Source organism: Chanodichthys erythropterus, chromosome 1 (genome assembly GCF_024489055.1).
Source record: "Chanodichthys erythropterus isolate Z2021 chromosome 1, ASM2448905v1, whole genome shotgun sequence".
Classification (NCBI taxonomy): Eukaryota; Metazoa; Chordata; class Actinopteri; order Cypriniformes; family Xenocyprididae; genus Chanodichthys; species Chanodichthys erythropterus.
Window position 1 is genome coordinate 3,484,535 of NC_090221.1, and position 21,621 is coordinate 3,506,155.

The window sequence follows — 21,621 nt, forward strand, 5'->3', positions numbered from 1 at the left end:
TACTTGTGTTATAAACATTTTTTATATTATATAAAATGTATATTTTATCAAATATATTTGACTCTAAAATTGCTATCAAATGAAAGCCATATGTCTTACCAAGTTGTGTTCCAAATTTGAAGTTGATATCACAAAAATTGTAGTTCCCATGAGATATTAAGGCGCTGTACCAAAAATAGCCACCGGGTGTCTTCGACATTCTATCAAAAAAAAAAAAAAATGCATTCTCCTGTTACAAATTGATACATTTCTTTCCAAATATCACTTCTATCACAAAACAGTTGTCAAATACGGAACCGTGAGATTCAGACCTTTCCGATGATATGTGTTTTGTCAAGGTTAGAAAAGGTTTTGACTATAGACATTATGTAGCCCCGCCCCTTTTCAGCACTGCGCTCGTTTCCGGTTTGTGTTTCCACAGCGATCTTGCGTATTTATGAATGAACTGTTAATTTTAAAATCTTCCCGGGCTACTGCCATTTGTTAGGACATCTGATTTAAACATTACAATGCTCATGATAACATTTGTTAACTCTACAATAAGTAAATCCGCTTTACCAGCTAATTATTCTTTAACAGCGACGCCATAGAAATGTACAGGTCTACCGCAAAAACGGAAGTTCAAAGACAAAATTCTAAAGATGGCTGCTCGCACGTTTCTCTGTCTGGCGCATATCGCTGCATTCACATGGGGCGTCGGCATTAACGCATGACGGAGGGTGTGTCTGAAGCTTGTGTTGACACAAACCGTTATAGTGATAACAGCCAATCACATTACTTTTCAGTGTTGCATGAACGCAAATGGCTAGCAACTGCTCTAGAGTGTTTGCATAAGGTGATCTGATTGGCTGACACCTGCGTTAGCGCTTGAAAAGTTGAGAAATCTTCAACTTCTGCTGCTTGCAACGCGAGTGAAGCGACGCGACGGAAACGTAAACGAGAAGCGTTAACGGCTACGCCCCGTGTGAATGTAGCTAAAAGAAATATGGTAATATGAAACCTGACACCACCCACTAAGGGAGGAGCTTGCTAAAAAAAATGTAAGTACTGTTTCCTTGGTACATCCGATTTCAAACCGGTTTTCACCGGCTGAAACTTGAGTTTGTAAACTTTAGAATTACACATTTATGATGATTACTAAAATATGTGATATGAAAAAAAAAGGCAATAAACAAAAATAGCACCAAGCGGCCAATTGGTGGGCCCATAACGCTTAATTTTCAAAAATGAAAATTCTGTCATTTATTACTCACCCTCATGTCATTCCACACCCGTAAGACCTTCGTTAATCTTCGGAACGCAAATTAAGATATTTTTGATGAAATCCGATGCCTCAGTGAGACCTGCATAGCCAGCAATGGACACTTCCTCTCTCAAGATCCATTAATGTTCTAAAAACATATTTAAATCAGTTCATGTGAGTACAGTGGTTCAATATTAATATTATAAAGCGATGAGAATATTTTTTGTGGATCAAAAAAACAAAATAACTACTTATATAGTGATGGCCGATTTCAAAACACTGCTTCAGGAAGATTCGGAGCGTTATGAATCAGTGTGTCGAATCATGATTCGGATCGCGTGTCAAACTGCTAAACTGCTGAAATCATGTGACTTTGGCGCTCCGAACCACTGATTCGACACAAAAAATTCATAACACTCCGAAGCTTCCTGAAGCAGTGTTTTGAAATCGGCCATCACTATATAAGACGTTATTTTGTTTTTTTTGGCGCACCAAAAATATTCTTGTCGCTTTATAATATTAATATTGAACCACTGTACTCACATGAACTGATTTAAATATGTTTTTAGTACATTAATGGATCTTGAGAGAGGAAATGTCATTGCTCCCTATGCAGATTTCAACAAAAATATCTTAACTTGCGTTCTGAAGATGAAGGTCTTACGGGTGTGGAACGATATGAGGGTGACAGAATTTTCATTTTTGGGTGAACTAACCCTTTAAGGGGTTAAACTGGGTATTATTGCTTATATTAAAAACTAAAATAAAAACATTTTTCTACTATTGCACCCCCTCTACATGAATAATTTGCCATTTTAGTAAAATACAGACTAAAACATGACAATAAATAAATGATTCAGTGACATTGTGATAATAATTTTTCAGATGGCAAAAGGATATGCAGTTAAATGAATGAAATAGCTATTGTATTGGGACATTTCTGACATACATAAATATGTAAATGCCCGGGTGATGTATCAGGAGCGCACATTACCGCGCATGTGCAGTAACCACAGCAGCAGCGGGCAGGTTGGGATCGGCGCTGGAGCTGGAAAAACACACCATCCACCCGAATGAGCTCATCGATTATCATTCCACACAAAACGCGTTATTTAAAGTCTTAATAAAGAGCCGTATATCCGCATCTTAAAATGCCGGTAAGACTGTAATATCATATCTTTATATATCGCTGTGTAATTTGTTTGTTGTTATGCCCCACCTTCCCATCATTCCTTCGCCTTGCAACCGGAATCTTATGCAAATATTCACGGACTGTTACGTGACAGCGTTTTCCACCACGCGTTTCAAGTAACGTTATATGATGTATTTAATAATGTAATGTTTTTGTCTTCTCAATAACTAGAGTGTTTTTGTGCACATCAAGCTAACAGCAGCCTGCTAGTTATTAGCATCATAGCAAGTTTAGCAGTATTAAGATCTCTCAACGAGTCACATTCACGCTGGATTCATTTATAAATTGGCTTACAAGAGATAGTTGGTTATGTTCTGCGTGTAAAAATTAATATTGTTAATTAATTTAGCTGTTAGCTCGACATTTATCCGCTGCTTAGCAACAGCGTTGACCCCACCTATTAATGACATCAGCAACCGGTGACCTTTACAATAAAGGTTAGCCTGCTATTACAGGAGCACCCAAAATACCCTAACTGGGTGTTTCTTTAGATATGGCTGTGTGTACTGTGACTAATAAAATGATCTAGTTTATTTGTGAACTAGCAATGTCCAGCAGTGGACTGGCCACTTTATTAGGTACACCTTGCCAGTACCAAGCTCCTTTTGCCTTGTTTGTGGCTTAGATTCAACAAGGTGCTGGAAACAATCCTCAGAGATTTTGGTCTGTATTGACATGAATGATATCTGCAGATTTTTCTGCTGCGCATCCATAATGCACATCCCAAAGGTGCTCTATTGGATTAGATGACTGGAGGTCATTTGAGTATAGTGAACTCATTGTCATGTTTAATGCTGCTATTTCATGCATTCTGACTTATTTACACTGTTAAAGAGTTGCATTTTCATGCTAAACATGGCTAAAGTTTCAAAACACGAGTTGGACATATAACAGAGTATTTCTGTGCCTAATACACTCCTTCCGGTTTCGGTACAGGATTCAGAGAGTTTTTTTTCGAGTGTGTCCTGTATGATGTCAAAAGAGAGCGGAATTCCTGGTATTGATACAATTTTCACGATTCAATTCAATTACTATTCACATGCTTTCGATTACGATTTTGATTAAATATCGATTATTTTGGATGTAGTATTTCAGTTTCAGCACATGGCAAATTTTCTAGAGGAAAAAAATCTCTCAACTAATGCTGTTATCTACACATGAGAGTCAGCTGGTACTACTATAATAATATTGAAGGTTAAATTATTTATATACAAACACTTAAATTACACTCAATGATGTTTTTATTATAAATAAAGTTTAGAATTATATAATCATATTTCTACTCCAATTCGTTTTTTTGAAATGTAAACATTTAAATCGCGTCTGTCATAACTGATTTATTCAAACGTGCATTAAATATTGAAGAACATTAAAAATTTTAATGAAGATGTAACTGTGCATAGCTATATTTATTTATTTATTTATTTGATAGGGACAGTGTGTGTTAATGGACAGACATGATAGTACATGAATGTAAACACACCGGATTGTAGCCGAAGGCTAATTTCCATCCGTTGTCCCGGAGGCTGGGGTCACAAAGGGCCGATACATGGACAAATACATTTCATAAATTTTTTTTTTTTTAAAAATACATTGCACAATCAACATTATTACACATCCTTATATTGCACGATCCACATTATTGCACACACCTCACATTGCACACTACTCACATTACATGATTCACATTATTACACAATCCACACATTACACACTCCGCTTATTGTACAAATCGTATTATTGTGTGGTCCAATAGTGCACAGTCAGATCAACCAACAGTTCAAATAATGTACAGTTTCTACACACACACACACACACACACACACACACACACACACACACACACACACACACACACACACACACACACACACACACACACACACACACACAATCAGCCCATACATGCAGTTATGTCTCAATAAAAGGTTTAAATAGAAATGTAAATTGCCAGTAAAAATGAGTGCAGGTTTGGTTTGACCAGAGCCGATTCTTCATCTGAGCTTTAAAAGAATCATACGTAGAACTTTCTCTCAGTGCTAACGGAAGACTATTCCAGATTCCCACCGTGAACAGACAGCACAGTCTGTCCAAAGGTGGTGCGTCTGTGTGGTATTGCCAGGTCACCTCTGCTAGTAACTCGTGTGATGCTTTCTGAGCTATCTTAATGTTTAATAAAATCATTCAACGGTGGTGGTGCGAGGGAGTGTAGGACCTTAAAAATCAGACAAGCTCTTTTAAGATTAATCATGTTGTTGATATCCAATAATCTATGCTTTTTCAAAATATGGCAGTGATGGTGAGAAATGGGTTTTTTATCAAGTATTTTTAAACTTTTTTTGAAAAGATTTTCAGTAGTTTTAAGTGTTGTGGGACAAGCAAGTGACCAACTAGTTAAACAGTAGTCCATATGTGAAATATGTTATCTTTCTAGAGTTCACTTTTCTAGCTGACTAATGAGTTTATGGTCACTGAATATGTTTTTCTGAGGTAAATGTGACGTGACATTGTTTACAAGCTATTTTATTGAGGTCTTTCTGAGTTTGAAACAATGATTGAGCGATTACACAAGACATGATACGGATTTCGGTAAGTTGTATTGCAGTTCCACGCAAAAGTCATCTTTACCATGAAAAAAAAAAGTTTTAACCAAAAGAACAAAACCCTTTTTAAATGGTCCATTTAGGTCTGTAATATACTGTATTAATGTGCTCTAGCAGAATTTTTTTAAGAAAATTGCCTTGTTTATCCACAATATAACAATGCTTAAATTAAATTTTCGACCAACCATATTTCATGCTTTCAAAAAAGGGATCAAAGACCCCCTTCTTTAAACTTTATTTTAACAGTAAGCATTATATAGAAAGATGGAAGCATGCCAGAGAAATAAATACACTCATTTTGTCATAACAGCACTGCCTGATGAATTTAGGGATTAGGAATAAAGAGGTCAGGACGCTTCAGTGCTCTGTCACATCCGTAATGTTTTAAAGATTAAGTTTATGTCATGTAAAAATTATAAATGCAAATAACTTGAAACTTTATATGCAAAGCTAAATTATGCTTATGCTTATTAGGATCAACAATTAATTTCACTACGTTGCTCTGAACAACCATAATAAGCGTTACGGACGCTTCATATTAAATCCTATGAGTTTGCTTCTTTATATTGCTTTCATCTGTTTCAGGCTTACCATATCAGAACATATCAAGTCAAGTCAAATTTATTTATATAGCGCTTTTACAAAAATAATCGATAATATCCATATCCAATAATCGCAACAGTCTTTGTGCTTTGTTAGTTTTAATATGAAAAAAAGGTTTAACTTTCAAATTCAGTCGATTTTATAACAAAATTTAAACAATAGATGTTGCTCTTTAATAGCCTACGGCACATGACAGATTATCTTTCTAATGTCTGGACTCCTTTATTAAGGGATTATGAATATATAAATAGACGGTTCAATATGTTGCTATTAAATGCATTCTTTGAGCGTTTATATATTTCAAGTTTTGACTCCAAATGTCACGTCCATGCACCTATAAATTGTCTGTTTATTTTACTCATAGTTTAGATTTGACAAAATTGGTTACAATCACACACAAAAATGATATAATTTTCACATTTTTATGGCCGACTTACAAACAATGTTTGTAAATAATGTTTTTAAACTGGTTTGTATTTGTACAGAGTAATAAGCTGGATAAACCGGAGAAGATGGAGGTGAGCGATAACGTGAAGGTGGTGGTGAGATGTCGTCCACTCAACGAGAAGGAGAAGATGATGGCACACAAGCAGGCCGTCACTGTGGACGAGATCCGAGGAACCATTACTGTGAACAAACTTGATATAATTAGTGAGCCGCCAAAGACGTTCACCTTCGACACAGTGTTCGGCCCAGATAGCAAACAGCTGGATGTGTATAATTTAACAGCTCGACCCATCGTTGACTCAGTGTTAGAGGGTTACAATGGTAAGTAAAAGACAATATAAATATTTATTGCATATATCGCCCCCTTTTGTATCTATTTGGCTGTTTTTGCAAATTTGAAACGATGATGATGAGTTAATGTTTTTGCTTTTCCAGGAACAATATTTGCATACGGTCAGACAGGCACAGGGAAAACGTTCACCATGGAGGGTGTCAGGGCAGTGCCTGAACTCAGAGGCATCATTCCAAATTCATTTGCTCACATATTTGGCCACATTGCAAAAGCAGAAGGAGATACCAGGTGAAAACGGGGGTGTTTTTTGAGTGCTGTGCTGTGTATATTAAATTTGCTGAATTATCATAATTAGTCATGTTTCTTATGATCTACCTTCTCAACGTTATTAGAGCTGTATGACCTATATGAACTCTGATGACGTGTGTTATCTGACCACAGATTTCTGGTAAGAGTTTCATATTTGGAAATATACAATGAGGAGGTGAGAGATCTGTTAGGAAAGGACCAGATGCAGAGGTTGGAGGTGAGAAACCAACATATTTCATCATGTCTGAAAGTTGCAAGGTTGAGATGATAGTGTTTCTCAGTCCTGCTTCTGGGGGTCCCCCAGCATTACACTTAATAGGTGTGCCATTAATCAGACACTCTAAATATAGGTCACGATGCGCTCGACTAATGCATACATTCGCATGAAATCTGCACCCACAGGATTCTACAGAAAATGGCACAAATTTCCACTGAATTTAAACACTACTACTTTGATAATTACACACTCTTTGCTGGTTTGTTTATCAAGTATTTTTCTGTATGTGACCCTGGACAACAAAACCAGTCATAAGTTGCATGGGTATATTTGTAGCAATATCCAACAACAATACATTGTATTGCTCAAAATTATCGATCTTTCTTTTATACCAAAAATCATTAGGATATGAAGATATATGAAGATATTTTGTACATTTCCTACTGTAAATATTTAAAAAATGTATTTTTGTGAGTGGATATGCATTGCTAAGGACTTCATTTGGACAACTTTAAAGGTGATTTTCTCAATATTTAGATTTTTTTTTTTTTTTGCACCCTTAGATTCCAGATATTCAAATAGTTGTATTTCGACTATCCTAACAAACCATACATCAATGGAAAGCTTATTTATTCAGCTTTCATTTAAAAAATGGTCCTTATGACTGGTTTTGTGGTCCAGGCCATTTAGTTTGATATTTTTTTCAGCTACAAATTGCAATGTACTGTCATAGAACATAACATATTTGACCATATTTACCATAATTAATAAAAAAGTTCAGTTCTGCGGATTTTTCTCCACAGTTAGTGTCAACAAACACTTATATAAAAAACAACTTTCACTACCATTCAAAAGTTTGGGGTCGATAGGATTTTTTAATGTTTTTGAAATGTCTTATTTTAAATTTTATGGTAAGCAAAGCTGCATTAACAATCTTCTATGCATAGATCGTCTGTTCTTCTGCTGTGCTTTTTCTTTTTGTGGCGGTTAGGGCAAGCATCATTTGTTGTGCAACTTAAATTCAGAATTGTAAAGGCCGGAAATGCAAATAATGAATGCTAACCTCAAAATATAGGTCAAGGAGAGACCTGATGTAGGAGTTTACATCAAGGATCTTTCTGGATATGTGGTAAACAATGCTGACGATATGGACCGGATTATGACCCTTGGACACAAAAACCGTGAGTATACCTTAAAATTTTATTAAATAAGTGAAACATATAAGTTTGGTTTTGGCATGCAAAGTAATATTTAGAGTTAGATCAGTAAAGTCTAGAAAATAGACCTTAAAGGGGACCTATTATGCCAAATTCATTTTTATAAGGTGGTTGAACACAGTGTGTGTAAACAACCAGCCTATAATGGTAAAAATCTACCCAATTATTTTTTTATAATTCCAATAAATCATAAACAGTCTCTTCAAATGAGCGGTTCCAGATTTCCCCTACTCTTATGTAAGAAGCCCCGTCCACAACTGGCAACAAAATCTGCCCTATTAGCATAGACCCCGCCCTGAACACAGTCATCCATGTTTGTTTCATTCTTATTAAAGCTACTAAAGTTACTCAATCAAGAGCAGCTGTATGTCATTTTCTGTTTTTCTTTTCTTGTTTGATTCATATTAAGGTTCTGTATATTACGCTGCTGTCACTTTAATACACAGATCTAGTATGCACATGTGATTTCTTTCCCTGCTGTTTACGTTTAGACATAACTGACTGTGTTTATGTGAACTTTGTGTGTTTTTTACATAACTTTGTGTGTATTTGACAGTTTAAGTGCAATAAGACTTGTAAGAGAACTTAGTTTAATACTCGCACGACGCACCAGAAAACCATATATCAGAAGTTTAGACTGATATGGCTTTAAAACGCATGCAGATAATAAACTTTAATGATGAAGAAGAACTGCAATGTCACGTGAGTGTGACCACGATAGAGATAATCATAACCAAACAGATGTTTTAGTATCTGAGGCACAAGCTGTACAGGCTCCGCCCTCTTCTGGAAAGGGGGCGGGGAGCAGCAGCTCATTTGCATTTAAAGATACATGCACGAAAACAGCATATTAGAGCGACCAATATATTACAGCGAGGGTCAACATTACTTGTTGGTGATCTCTAGACACGAAGCCCCAAAGATAACCAAAGTTTGCATTGTTTGTCCGTGTCCAGGTTCTGTAGGTGCGACTAATATGAACGAGCACAGTTCTCGCTCTCATGCCATCTTCACCATCACTATCGAGTGCAGTGAGAAAGGTGTAGATGGAAATCAACATGTGCGCATGGGCAAGCTACACCTGGTCGACCTTGCGGTAAGCGGCCCACGTCATGTGGATGAGCTTTAGAGTGTTTTAGTTTCTTTTCCGTTACTGAATAAAATGTTTTGTTGCTCAGGGATCTGAAAGACAAGGAAAAACAGGCGCCACAGGTCAACGTCTTAAAGAGGCCACAAAAATCAACCTGTCCCTGTCCACCCTGGGAAATGTTATCTCTGCACTAGTGGATGGAAAAAGCACCCACGTGCCCTACAGGAACTCAAAACTCACCCGACTGTTACAAGACTCTCTGGGAGGAAACTCTAAAACCATGATGGTACGATAATCGATGTGCACACACAGATATGAGCCTTTTCTACTAGTTATGATTCAGATTCTGCAGAAATTAATCAGATTTCAATCAAAACACCGCAGATAGTATGATTGATTTAATGTTACTTTGCAGTGTGCAAACATCGGCCCCGCAGATTACAACTACGATGAGACCATCAGTACTCTCCGTTATGCCAACCGTGCCAAAAATATTAAGAATAAGGCCAGAATTAATGAGGACCCCAAGGATGCACTGTTGCGGCAATTTCAGAAGGAAATTGAAGAGCTCAAGAAAAAATTGGAAGAAGGTACCACACCTCAGTTTCATAATGTCTTTATGTCAGAGTTGGTCTCCAGGATGTGGCTCATTGGCTATGGTCTAAACGCAAGTGAGCTGCACAGTTGTCTACATAGGGAGCTAGCTTCTAACCGTCACATGTGAGGTGCCTAAGAATCCCATTTAACACTCAATCTAACAGAAATGCATTTTAAAATGTTAAATGTAAGACGTAAAGTAGCAGTAATGTTTTCTGTTAAAACCAAAGCTGACACCGAAGATGGTGTCTTTTTGCTTTCTTTGATAAGTACATCTATGGTTCCTTCAATACAGTCCAAGTCAGAGTCACTTTAGGATTTGGTACAGAGCCAGAGTATTATACATATACAGAGTAATAACTATGCTATTACTGTTCAGGTGAGGAGATCTCTGGCTCTGACGGCAGTGGATCAGATGACATGGATGAGGGTGAAGATGAAGAAGGTGATGGAGGAGAGAGACGCAGGAAACGAAGAGGTATGAGTTCCCCTTTTCTTTTCCATTTCATGAGAGGACGTTGTTAGTCATAGAGGTCTCTTAAAAAGATGATGCAGTTCGTGGTTTTGACTTTTTGATTTCAAGTATTGCCTTCATAGTCTGCTGCTGACATGACAGGGTTGTTTTCTGTCTTTGACCTCATTAGATAATGTTGCTTTTATGCCAAATAATAAAGATGGTAAATTCAAAAAGTTTTTATAAATAAACTTGAATGAAAGTTTGTTTATAAATCTTCTCAATCTCTGCACATAACCTGCTGTTATCTAGGTTAAAATGTTTGTATATCACAACATATCAGTAAAGAAGAAACAATGTGGCTTTGGTTTGCTTGTCTAGACCATCAGATGATGCAGATATAGTTTCATTGTGCGTCATTAGCGTAAACAGTTAATGCCTGGCAATGACTCTGACTATGCCCACGTGCAGTCCAACAGTCTGGGACCACTAGTGACAATGCAAATGAATGCAGTTTTTTGTTATTATAAGATAGCATTATCGGCCTTAGTTTGAGTGAAAAGCTGGATTGAAAAATAAGATGTTTTAGTATTTGGTCTGCTTTAATGAAAGCAGCACTCAAGCTGCACCTGATGATCATGTTCTCCAGCATGATTTGAGAATCATCCAAAGAGCATCTTAGCTTGCCTTGTGGATCTTTGAGGAGAGATCCCAGACCAGTGAGTGAGAGCAGCACATGTATAATATGAGCAGTGGTCGACCGATATATCGGCAAGGCCAATATTTGCCTTTTTTTTTTAATATCGGCATTCGAAGTTTTCTGTTTGGCCGATCTGCTGAAAGTGGGAGTTTTATTTGAGAATGCCAGCGCCTGAGCATGCATCTCTCCTATTCTCCGTCTTCACTAGTAATGGTGTCTGGGATGCGATATATTGGCCACCATATCGAAAATATCTTTAATGATATCGTTATCGGCCCAATAAGAAAATTTGGCCGATATAAAGGGTGATAATTAATGGATTATTTCCTTCAGCTGAGACACTTCAGATGTGCACTGTTCATCATGATGGTTTTGAATTGCTTGAAATATGATTGAAATGGAAATACAGTTGAATGCAACATGTGCAGCACAAGTCTGTCATATAAGTTAATGAGAACATTATTATCGTGTGCTTGGGATGTGATGGTGAGACTTTTGTTTTTGTAATCAGGCTCTCAAAAATTATATAACAATTTGGATTTAGATTTGTCAGCCAATATATCAATTATCGGCTTTCAAATATAATGAATTATCGGTTATCGTATCGGTATCGGCCAAAGTATTCATATTGGTGCATCTCTACTAGAAAGAACTGTTAAAGAACGTAAATGTATACGAAAAAGTATTATAGCGTTTGCTTTTATAGTATTAGTAAAAGAAAGGCAACCAATGTACTATTTATGTATTTATAGCCTATCATTTAAACTAATCTTTGATTATATAATAAATTAAATTATTTTCACAAACCTTTGCAAACTTAGTTGAATCCAGCTCAGATATTCTATAATGTGGATTTGTAGCCCTCTGAAGTATGTTTAATTTAGAGATTTATGTTTTAATTCATTTTCATATTATATATTTCTTAATTTATTAAAAATGAATTCAAATAAATATATAATATTATAGCCATTGGCCACCCTGCTCTCTAATATATTGGCATCAGCCATCAAAAAAAAAAAAAAAAATTGATCGACCACTAAATGTGAGTCATTCCCACCTTTTGTGCTTCCTTAAAGGTGCCCTAGAATCAAAAATTGAATTTACCTTGGCATAGTTGAATAAGAGTTCAGTACATGGAAATGACAATTCCATTGCTTCCCCCTTCTTATGTAAATCTCATTTGTTTAAAAGACCTCCGAAGAACAGGCGAATCTCAACATAACACCGACTGTTACGTAACAGTCAGGATCATTAATATGTACGCCCCCAATATTTGCATATGCCAGCCCATGATCGAGGCATTACACAAGGGCAGCCAGTATTAACGTCTGGATCTGTGCACAGCTGAATCATCAGACTAGGTAAGCAAGCAAGAACAACAGTGAAAAATGGCAGATGGAGCAATAATAACTGACATGATTCATGATTACATGATATTTTTAGTGATATTTGTAAATTGTCTTTCTAAATGTTTCGTTAGCATGTTGCTAATGTACTGTTAAATGTGGTTAAAGTTACCATCGTTTATTACTGTATAAATACACTGTATTATAGTTGAGAGCTCGGGAGGGCTTGGAGCGTGAGATTTAAAGGGGCCGCAGCCTGAATCGGTGCATAGTTAATGATGCCCCAAAATAGGCAGTTAAAAAAAAAATTAAAAAAAATCTATGGGGTATTTTGAGCTGAAACTTCACAGACACATTCAGGGGACACCTTAGACTTTTTTAGACTATTACTTCTTGTAAAAACTGGTTCTAGGGCACCTTTAATCACTTTTCCCAAATACACATTCCCTCTTGCACCCTGACATCAGCACACTCCAATGCTCAATTGAATGTACGCTACCATTCAAAAGTTTGAGGTCGGTAAGATTTGTTTAGTGTTTCTTAAAGAAGAGTGCATCTGTTTGAACAAAAGCACATTAAAAACAGTAATATTCTGAAATATTTAATAATTTAAAATAACTGTTTTCACTGTTTATGATTTATGGGGATTTAAAAAGAGGAGTGGGTGGATTTTTATTATTATAGGGTGGTTATGGCACACATTTATGTTCAAACAAGTACATTTTGCATAATAGGTCCCCTTTTAATTTTTTTCCAAACTCCAAACTTTTAAACAGTATTGTACATAACTGCATTCAAAGCCCCACTGTGCAATGCATATTACACAATGGAAATTAAATTAAAAAAACTTAAATTAATCTTGAATGCACAAGCTCCAATGTGGCACCTGCTGCTAATCATAACATCTACCCAGCTTCTAATAACTTTTAAAAAATGACATGAATTAAATTATTCAGCAGTCAAGCCCTTATTTTAATTACCATAAAACAGATGTGTAATAAATTGAATCAGTAGGTAGCAGTGGGCTAAGTGACACAGCAGAAGCTGGAAATAGGACACAATACTTCTTCCGACAGGAACTCTATAAATGGTTCACAGGCGTCACCTTTCTCACAGAAACTCGCATCTAATTTTGCTTATCACCTTCCTTTCTGGTGCACCTCAGTTTTCATGCATCAGTCTAATGCGCAGTCACTGCTGTGTCATTTCACGCTAACCTAATTGCAGACTTGACTCCTCTTTAAGAGGCTTTTAGATGATATGATTCGTGCTTGTGTTTTTTACTTTTCCTGTGCAATGTGCATAGTATCATGATCTCTTCACCAGCTCACCTCCAAACTCCACAAATTAGTCTTCAAATTAAGTGTGAAATTTATTTCAATCATCATTGGTGGATGTCACTTTATCATAGACACATTATGCAAACTTATGTAAAAAATGATCTCACAAGCTCATTAGTGTAAAATTCCTGGTGTATTTCATTTAAAGGGGACATATCATGAAAATCGGACTTTTCTTATGTTTAAGTGCTATAATCTGGTGCATCTACCAACCCAGAAAACGTGAAAAAGAACAACCCAGTAACTTTGTTTTGGCAAGCCTTTCTCTGCAAGCATGTGAAAAAACTTTTGCACAAAAGATTAACATGACGATGTTGATGAGTTGAATCAACTCCACAGCAACTACATCAATTTATCCACTAACCATTCAGAAACGTCTAAAAGTTGTAACTTCTTCCTGAGTCTCTCCATCAGTGTCGACTCCGGTTTGAACAATGTAAGGCTGAACACTTTCCTCATTTTGGCTGCGTGAGATTCTCCAGCTTTGTTGTTGTTGAGCTGTTAGAGCTCCGCCCTCTTCTGGAAAAGGGGCCAGCAGCAGCAGCAGCTCATTTGCATTTAAAGGGACGCACACAAAAAGTGTTTTAAGAGATAAAATTATTGACTGCATTGACTGACTTTAAAAAACACTGAGGATGAGAAAATGTGTTGACATTTATTGCAGCCTCCAGTGAATGTCTGCCTGTCAGGAATTTGTTAGTGTTATTAATACTAATACGGGCTCCATATTCTTAATGCAAAATATTATTTATTTATTCATTTTGGAAAAAGTCTGAAGCTTGTAATAAGTTTACTGTGCAAAAACATCAAATAGTCATGAAATACTCTATTGTTTTATGGTGCCTTGTGAGCAGCGTCAGTCAGCTTACAATGAAACTGGAATAAACTTCAGCAGCATAAGATTGCTGCTACAAAATGGTTTGCATCTTATTTCTTGTGCTAAGTGTATTTCTTCTGAGGTTTTATATCTGTTGTTATATCTTCTGAATGTGTCATGCTCAGGGAGGAAGAAGGTGTCTCCTGACAAGATGGTGGAGATGCAAGCGAAGATAGAGGAGGAAAGAAAGGCACTGGAGGCCAAACTAGACATGGAGGAGGAAGAGAGGAACAAAGCGCGTGCAGAGCTTGAGAAGAGAGAGAAGGACCTTCTCAAAGCCCAGTAAGATATTAATATGGTACAACAAGTCATTGAACATGTGCAGACGACTTGGATGTGTCCACCATAACAGTGATCTCCAGCACAAATGTTGGTGCCATATAGTATAAATCAGTATTTGGCCATGGGACCCACATTTTCCAATGATCATTAAGCTGCAACCCAATTTTTAGGAATTTGAACCAAGCAAATATACTTTACGATTTGCACTTTTCTTAACGTACACATAAATATACATACACATGAATATATAGTATAAGGTAAAGTCCAAAACTAGTGTCTGTTAATACAATACAATTTTACCTCAAAATTCAACATATTGACACAAAATGATCACTGCAAATCCATGTTTCTGTGAATTGCAGCAATCCATTTGCTTCTCTTTTCTGTAGCTTTCGACAATCTGTAAAAATATAGCTCAGATTTCTTGTCAAATCTGTTTGTACAGTCAATCGCAAAGCTCTTTCCTGTTTTAGATGTTGTGTCTTTTGCGGCATTCACACAGAAAACCAATGCTTCTTTTTGCCACTCAGTGAGTGTAACTTTTTGGTAATTTCATGACGTACTAATTGACGACGTATCTATGATGATGCATGCTCGTAATTTACATTATATAGTATAGTGAAGTGATATACAGTGCATGCTTCCACATTTGGATTGAAGAGTGAGTGCAGCAAGCACAGTACAACGTCTGACAGGAAAGTTTGTTTTTCTGAGGTGTGATTTTATAACGTTATAATAATGACACTGACATCTCGCCTGACCGCAGATACTGAATCGGGACAACACGTTTTTACTTAAACTCTGTATGATAGAAGAGTCGAGACTTTCCAAAATAAGTCTTGCTTCAAAAAAACATTCACAATTACTGTTTTTGTTGTTGTTTTTTGACTACACAATCCCCTGACCCACTCAAAACAGTCTTGCAGCCCACCGGATGTTAATATAGTGGGTGTAGGAGTATAATAGTGCTTTGTGTCATTTCCTGTATCTCAGACAGGAACATCACTTATTACTCGAGAAGCTGTCCGCTCTAGAAAAGAGGGTTATTGTTGGCGGGGTTGATTTACTGGCAAAGGCCGAGGAACAAGAGAAGCTTCTGGAAGAATCCAACAATGAACTGGAGGAGAGGAGGAAGAGGGCCGAGCAGCTCCGAAGAGAACTGGAAGAAAAGGAGGTAAAGATGATGACAAGACTTCATAATTGACCAGTATTGCATAGTTTTCTCACACAGTGATTCATGATTGCACATGTCTCAAAAACAGCAAGAGCGCTTGGACATTGAGGAGAAGTACACCAGTTTACAAGAAGAGGCTCAAGGCAAGACCAAGAAGCTGAAGAAAGTGTGGACCATGTTGATGGCAGCAAAATCAGAGGTGCAGTGGATTTCTTGTGCTTTCAAATAGCGTGAACTACTCTGTTACGAACGTCTCTCCTGTTTCAGATGGCTGATCTGCAGCAGGAGCATCACCGGGAGATCGAAGGTCTGCTGGAAAACATCCGACAGCTGAGCCGAGAGCTTCGTCTGCAGATGCTCATCATTGATAACTTTATTCCTCAGGAATATCAGGTCTATATTGCTGGTGCACATGCACTTCAAAACCTTGTTCTTTATTGCTGACACTTTATAACAACAGTGAGGTTATCAAATAATACCTACAGTGATGAGTATAATGTTGTTGATAAAGATCTTGGGCTTGAGCTTCTGTAAACCACCCTTTTCTAGGTCACAACAAAATCCTCCCATACATGCATATCAAAGCTCTGTCAAACATATTTTATTGGATTGTAATATTTCTACGTCTCTGAGAAAAGTTTAGTTATAAAGGTTTTATTAAAAAAAGGGGGTCTTATCTTATTAAATATCTTATTTAGTTTCTATTTTACATTTTAATATGCATGATTTCGCCATGAAAATTGCAAAAAAAAAAAGAGGCATGATGTTTAAAAACAAACAATCTAGAGAAAACAGCACAACTGACCACCTGATATTCTTTTTAAACAGTATTGAAGGAGTTCACATGTATGCTGAACACCAACCATTTCAAAAAACACAATTTTGAATTTTATTTTTCGGTAGCGAAACAAGGTTTCATATGTTCACATTAGTTGACTAACTAAGAACGAACAATACATCTAAAGCATCTGCTTAATTTCAACATTCACTAATACATTTTTAATTAAAAAGTTGTATTTGTTAAGATCAATGCACTTAATAATGCTAACTAAACGTTAATGTGCTGTGAACTAAAATGAATAAACAATGAAAACTACAGTTGTTGTTAAATAACATTAACGATGATTAATAAATGTTGTAAATAAATGTTTTGCTCACTGCTAGTTCATGTTAGTTAATACATTAACTGCTAAAAAATGAGACCTTATTGTAAAGTCAATTTTTCTAAAAAAACAAGCAAATAAAAACTAATTTGGAGTAATTTTGACTTTACCTATATATTTATGCATGTATATATGTTGTGTGTGTGGAGATATATCACAATTACAGTATACTTTAATACAGTAATATTGTAGTTTTCAGTAGTTGTAAAAGGAAGCATTACTTATTGCTTCTCCTGCACAAAAACAGCACCTCATGCACATGCATAAATAAGAATGCTAATCATTTTTTGCTTTTTCCCGCTTATCAGGATTTGATTAGTCAGATATTTTTGCAGATAATATAAAGTGTGAACCGCTGCTCTTGCACAACAGAGGCATAAATGTGAGAACTGAGCACTGTATTAAAAGTCTTAAAGGGATAGGGCACCCAAAAATCAAGTGTCATCATTTTCTTGCCCTCACGTCGTTCCTGTGTGATCTTTTTTTTTTCTTCTGTGGAACATAAAAGAAGACATTTTGAGCATTCTTCAAAATATCATCTTTTATGTTCTATGGAAGAAAGTCAGGTTTGGGATATCCAGAGTGTCTGAGCTTTTTCATCTCAGCGTTTCAGGTTTCCTTACTATGAAAACGTGTGCAAACGACATCTTGTTTGTTGTCTTGTGTACAGGAGATGATTGAGAACTATGTGCACTGGAATGAGGACATTGGAGAATGGCAGCTGGTGAGCTTCTTTAACACATTTCATCCTGTGATTCTCTGATCAGCAATCAATACTTATAATACAGCTGATCTATTTCTGTTTTTAGAAATGTGTGGCCTATACGGGCAACAACATGAGAAAACAAACACCTGTGTCAGACAAGAAAGAAAAGGATGTAAGTGACAGTTCATATTGAATGTTTTCCAGAGGCGCACGTGCTTAAACCTTTTCATGTTTAATTTTTGTCCTCTGTTCCTGTTTTGTGACTCAGCCATTTGAAGTGGACCTCTCCCATGTTTATCTGGCCTACACTGAGGAGAGCATGAGACAGTCCCTAATGAAACTAGAAAGGCCTCGGACATCAAAGAGTGGAAAGTCCAGGCCTAAAACTAGTCGTAGGTGAGGTGTTGCTTGAGTTTGTTTTTTGCACCTTTGCACAGTCATAATAAAAATGCATCTGTTACAACGGTTACATTTTAAGTTATCCTTCAGTTTAGTTCAGTGCATGATACATTGTTGAACTGGACACTATCTCAATATTCTGTGTCCATAATGATATATCATGACTTTTTTTTTTTTTTTTTTTAACTTTCTATCATTATTAAATAAAATAATCCAAATAAAATTCAAGCTTTAAAGGGATAGTTCACCCAAAAATGAAAATTTGATGTTTATCTGCTTACCCCCTTTTTTTTTCTTTTTTTCTTCAGTCGAACGCAAATTATGATTTTTAACTGCATCCGCTGCCGTCTGTCAGTCAAATAATAGCAGTAGATGGGAACTTCAACTATAACAGTAAATAAAACTTGCTTAGACAAATCAAAATTAAAACCTGCGGCTTGTGACGACACATTAATGTCCTAAGACACGAAACGATCGGTTTGTGCGAGAAACCGAACAGTATTTATATCATTTTTTACCTCTAATATGCCACTATGTCCAACTTCGTTCAGCTTCCTGTTAGTGAGGTCAAAAAACGCGTTCTGGTGACGGAAGTGATGCCTCGCCCATATACTTCAATGAGCGCGAGACATCACTTCCGTTGTCAGAGCGCGATCAGACCTCACTAGCCGGAAGCTGAACGGAGTTGGACATAGTGGTGTATTAGAGGTAAAAAATGATATAAATACTGTTCGGTTTCTCGCACAAATTTGATGTTTATCTGCTCACCCGCAGCGCATCCAAGATGTAGGTGACTTTGTTTCTTGAACAATCGTGAAACCGATCGTTTCGTGTCTTAGGACATCAATGTGCCGTCACGAGCCGCAGGGTTTAATTTGGACTTGTCTATGGAAGTTTTTTCGACTCTTATTGTTCAAGTTCCCAATCACTGCTATTGTTTGACTGACAGACGGCAGCGGTTGCAGTTAAAAATCATAATTTGCGTTCGACTGAAGAAAAAAAGTCATCTACATCTTGGATGCACTGGGGGTAAGCAGATAAACATCAAATTTTCATTTTTGGGTGAACTATCCCTTTAACAGTGTATCTCATGTTTTGTGTCAGTAAGTTTATAATGTTTTGAAAGAAGTCTCTTAAGCTCAACAAGGCTGCATTAGTAAATAGTAAAAACAGACAACTTAATACTTTACAATATGGTCACATTGGTTAATGCAACTAACTTGAACTAATATATTTTTGCAGCATCTATTAATCTTAGTTACTTAATGTTAATGTTCGTGTTAGTTCACAGTGCGTTAATACAACATTTTATCTTAGAAATGTATTAATAAATGTTGAGATTAAAAATGTTGTAGATATATTATTTATTATTAGTTCATGTTGACTAATGCTAACCAATGAAACCCAAATAAACTTTTCCTGATAATTTCCTCACCCCCATGTCATCCAAGATGTTCGTGTCTTTCTTTCTTCAGTCAAAAAGAAATTAAGGTTTTTGATGAAAACATTCCAGGATTATTCTCCTTATAGTGGACTTCAATGGCCTCCAAACGGTTGAAGGTCCAAATGTCAGTTTCAGTGCAGCTTCAAAGAGCTTTAAATGATACCAGACGAGGAATAAGAGTCTTATCTAGCAAAACTATTGGTAATTTTCCAAAAAAATACAACTGTATATGCTTTATAAACACAAATGATCGCCTTGCACGTGCTTCCGCTTTCTGTATTCTTCAAAAAGCTTAGGCTGTATGTCCTACGCCTTCCCTATTCTACTTGCGGAACGAATGCAGTGCCATTTCCGTTTTTTTTTTTTTCCGTAAGTAGAATAGGGAAGGCGTGAATGACCGATTGTTTCTCTAGATAAGACTCTTATTCCTCGTCTGGTATCATTTAAACCTCTTTGAAGCTGCACTGAAACTGTCATTTTGACCTTCAACCGTTTGGAGTCCATTGAAGTCCACTATAAGGAGAAAAATCCTGGAATGTTTTCCTCAAAAACCTTCATTTCTTTTCGACTGAAGAAAGAAACACATGAACATCTTGGATGACATGGGGGGGGGGGGATTATCAGGAAAATTTTATTTGAAAGTCGACTAATCCTTTAAAAATTAATAAAGTAAAATAGTTCAAATAGAAAGTAAAAACGGTAATATTGTGAAATATTACATATTTGTACATATTACATTTTTTTTTACATATACATTGTGAAGTATTACATATTTTGCAAATATTACATATATTTACATGTTTCGTCCTTTTAAGTCAATACACTACCAGTCAGTTTTTGAAAAAAATATTTTATGCTCACTAAGGCTGCATTTATTTGATCAAAATGCAGTAAAAAATTGTAAAAGTTTGTGATATGGTGGAATATTATTACAATTTAAATATTTGTTTCATTTCAATATATCAATATCAAATATCTGTTTTAAATATCACTATTGAAACCATGTTTCAGGATTCTTTGATGAGCAAAGTTCAAAAGAAAAGCATTTATTTGAAATACTGTATATATTTTTTAAGTCTTTACTTTTAATCAGTTTAATGCATCCTTGATGAATGAAAATAATAATTTATTTATTTATTTATTTTTTATCTTAAATGTCTGTTTTTTTCCCCAATCACTTTGTTTGTTTGTTTTTAGGAAACGCTCCTCCAAACCAGAGGCGGTGATTGAATCTCTGCTGCAGTGAGCCTTTTTGTCCAATGAAGACCACCATATTTTGTGCATTTTCAAGGCCAGTCCAGTATATGTCTTAGGGAATACCGATTCTTTGACACTTTGGCATAAGTGTAGATGGAAAGAAATCATGTGTTTATATGCAGAAACTCCAAAGCTGAGGAAAGTTTTCTGTAAAATGTCCATCATGACAGCACTCCAAAAGGCACATTTCACCTTTAACATAAACAGTTACTGTATATTCTGCTTGACACTGATGGCTGTGCTGGCATATGTTGAGCAGCTTATTGGTCTGACACAAGGAACATGCTATTGAGAAATCTAATCTTAATGTTTTATAAAATTGGCAGCGTGCAATTACTTTAGCTCCTTGTACACAAGCTTATGCTACTTAATTTTTTATAGCGAGAATGTGCATGCCATGATCCCCTGGCTGTAGTGCCATTAGCTCCGTTTACTCTAACTGTAATGTATTTCCATTGTGCACTGTAGTAAAACCGTTAGTCTTATGTATTATGTAAAAATGTTTACATTTACTGTTTTGTTTTTGTCTGTACTCCTCCTTTAAATTATTAAATTATTTTACAAGGTAAGAACCTAGTGTTGAATAATGATTTCAAATTCCAAATTTCAAATTCAGCAAATGTTTTTATTCATAAATACAATAAATATGATAAATATCACAAAAACATA

At 36.1% G+C, this 21,621-nt stretch overlaps 1 protein-coding gene across 1 annotated transcript; it reads left to right on the forward strand.

Annotated features, from left to right (window-relative positions):
• The first annotated feature begins 2,243 nt into the window (after positions 1-2,243).
• kif3a (kinesin family member 3A) lies at positions 2,244-21,512 on the forward strand. Its single transcript, XM_067365757.1, has 17 exons — positions 2,244-2,400; positions 6,127-6,409; positions 6,524-6,668; positions 6,822-6,906; positions 7,982-8,087; positions 9,080-9,219; positions 9,302-9,499; positions 9,629-9,803; positions 10,190-10,288; positions 14,653-14,809; positions 15,803-15,983; positions 16,072-16,182; positions 16,251-16,376; positions 17,817-17,870; positions 17,956-18,024; positions 18,121-18,248; positions 20,893-21,512. The coding sequence occupies exons 1-17, from the start codon at positions 2,395-2,397 to the stop codon at positions 20,939-20,941; spliced, it is 2,112 nt and encodes a 703-aa protein (XP_067221858.1). The 5' UTR covers positions 2,244-2,394; the 3' UTR covers positions 20,942-21,512.
• The last annotated feature ends 109 nt before the right edge of the window (positions 21,513-21,621 follow it).

Coding starts and splice junctions, on each gene's coding strand:
- kif3a (XM_067365757.1), top strand. Junction 10,289..14,652: donor GAGACGCAGGAAACGAAGAG/GTATGAGTTCCC, acceptor TGTCATGCTCAG/GGAGGAAGAAGGTGTCTCCT. Junction 18,249..20,892: donor AGGCCTAAAACTAGTCGTAG/GTGAGGTGTTGC, acceptor GTTTGTTTTTAG/GAAACGCTCCTCCAAACCAG.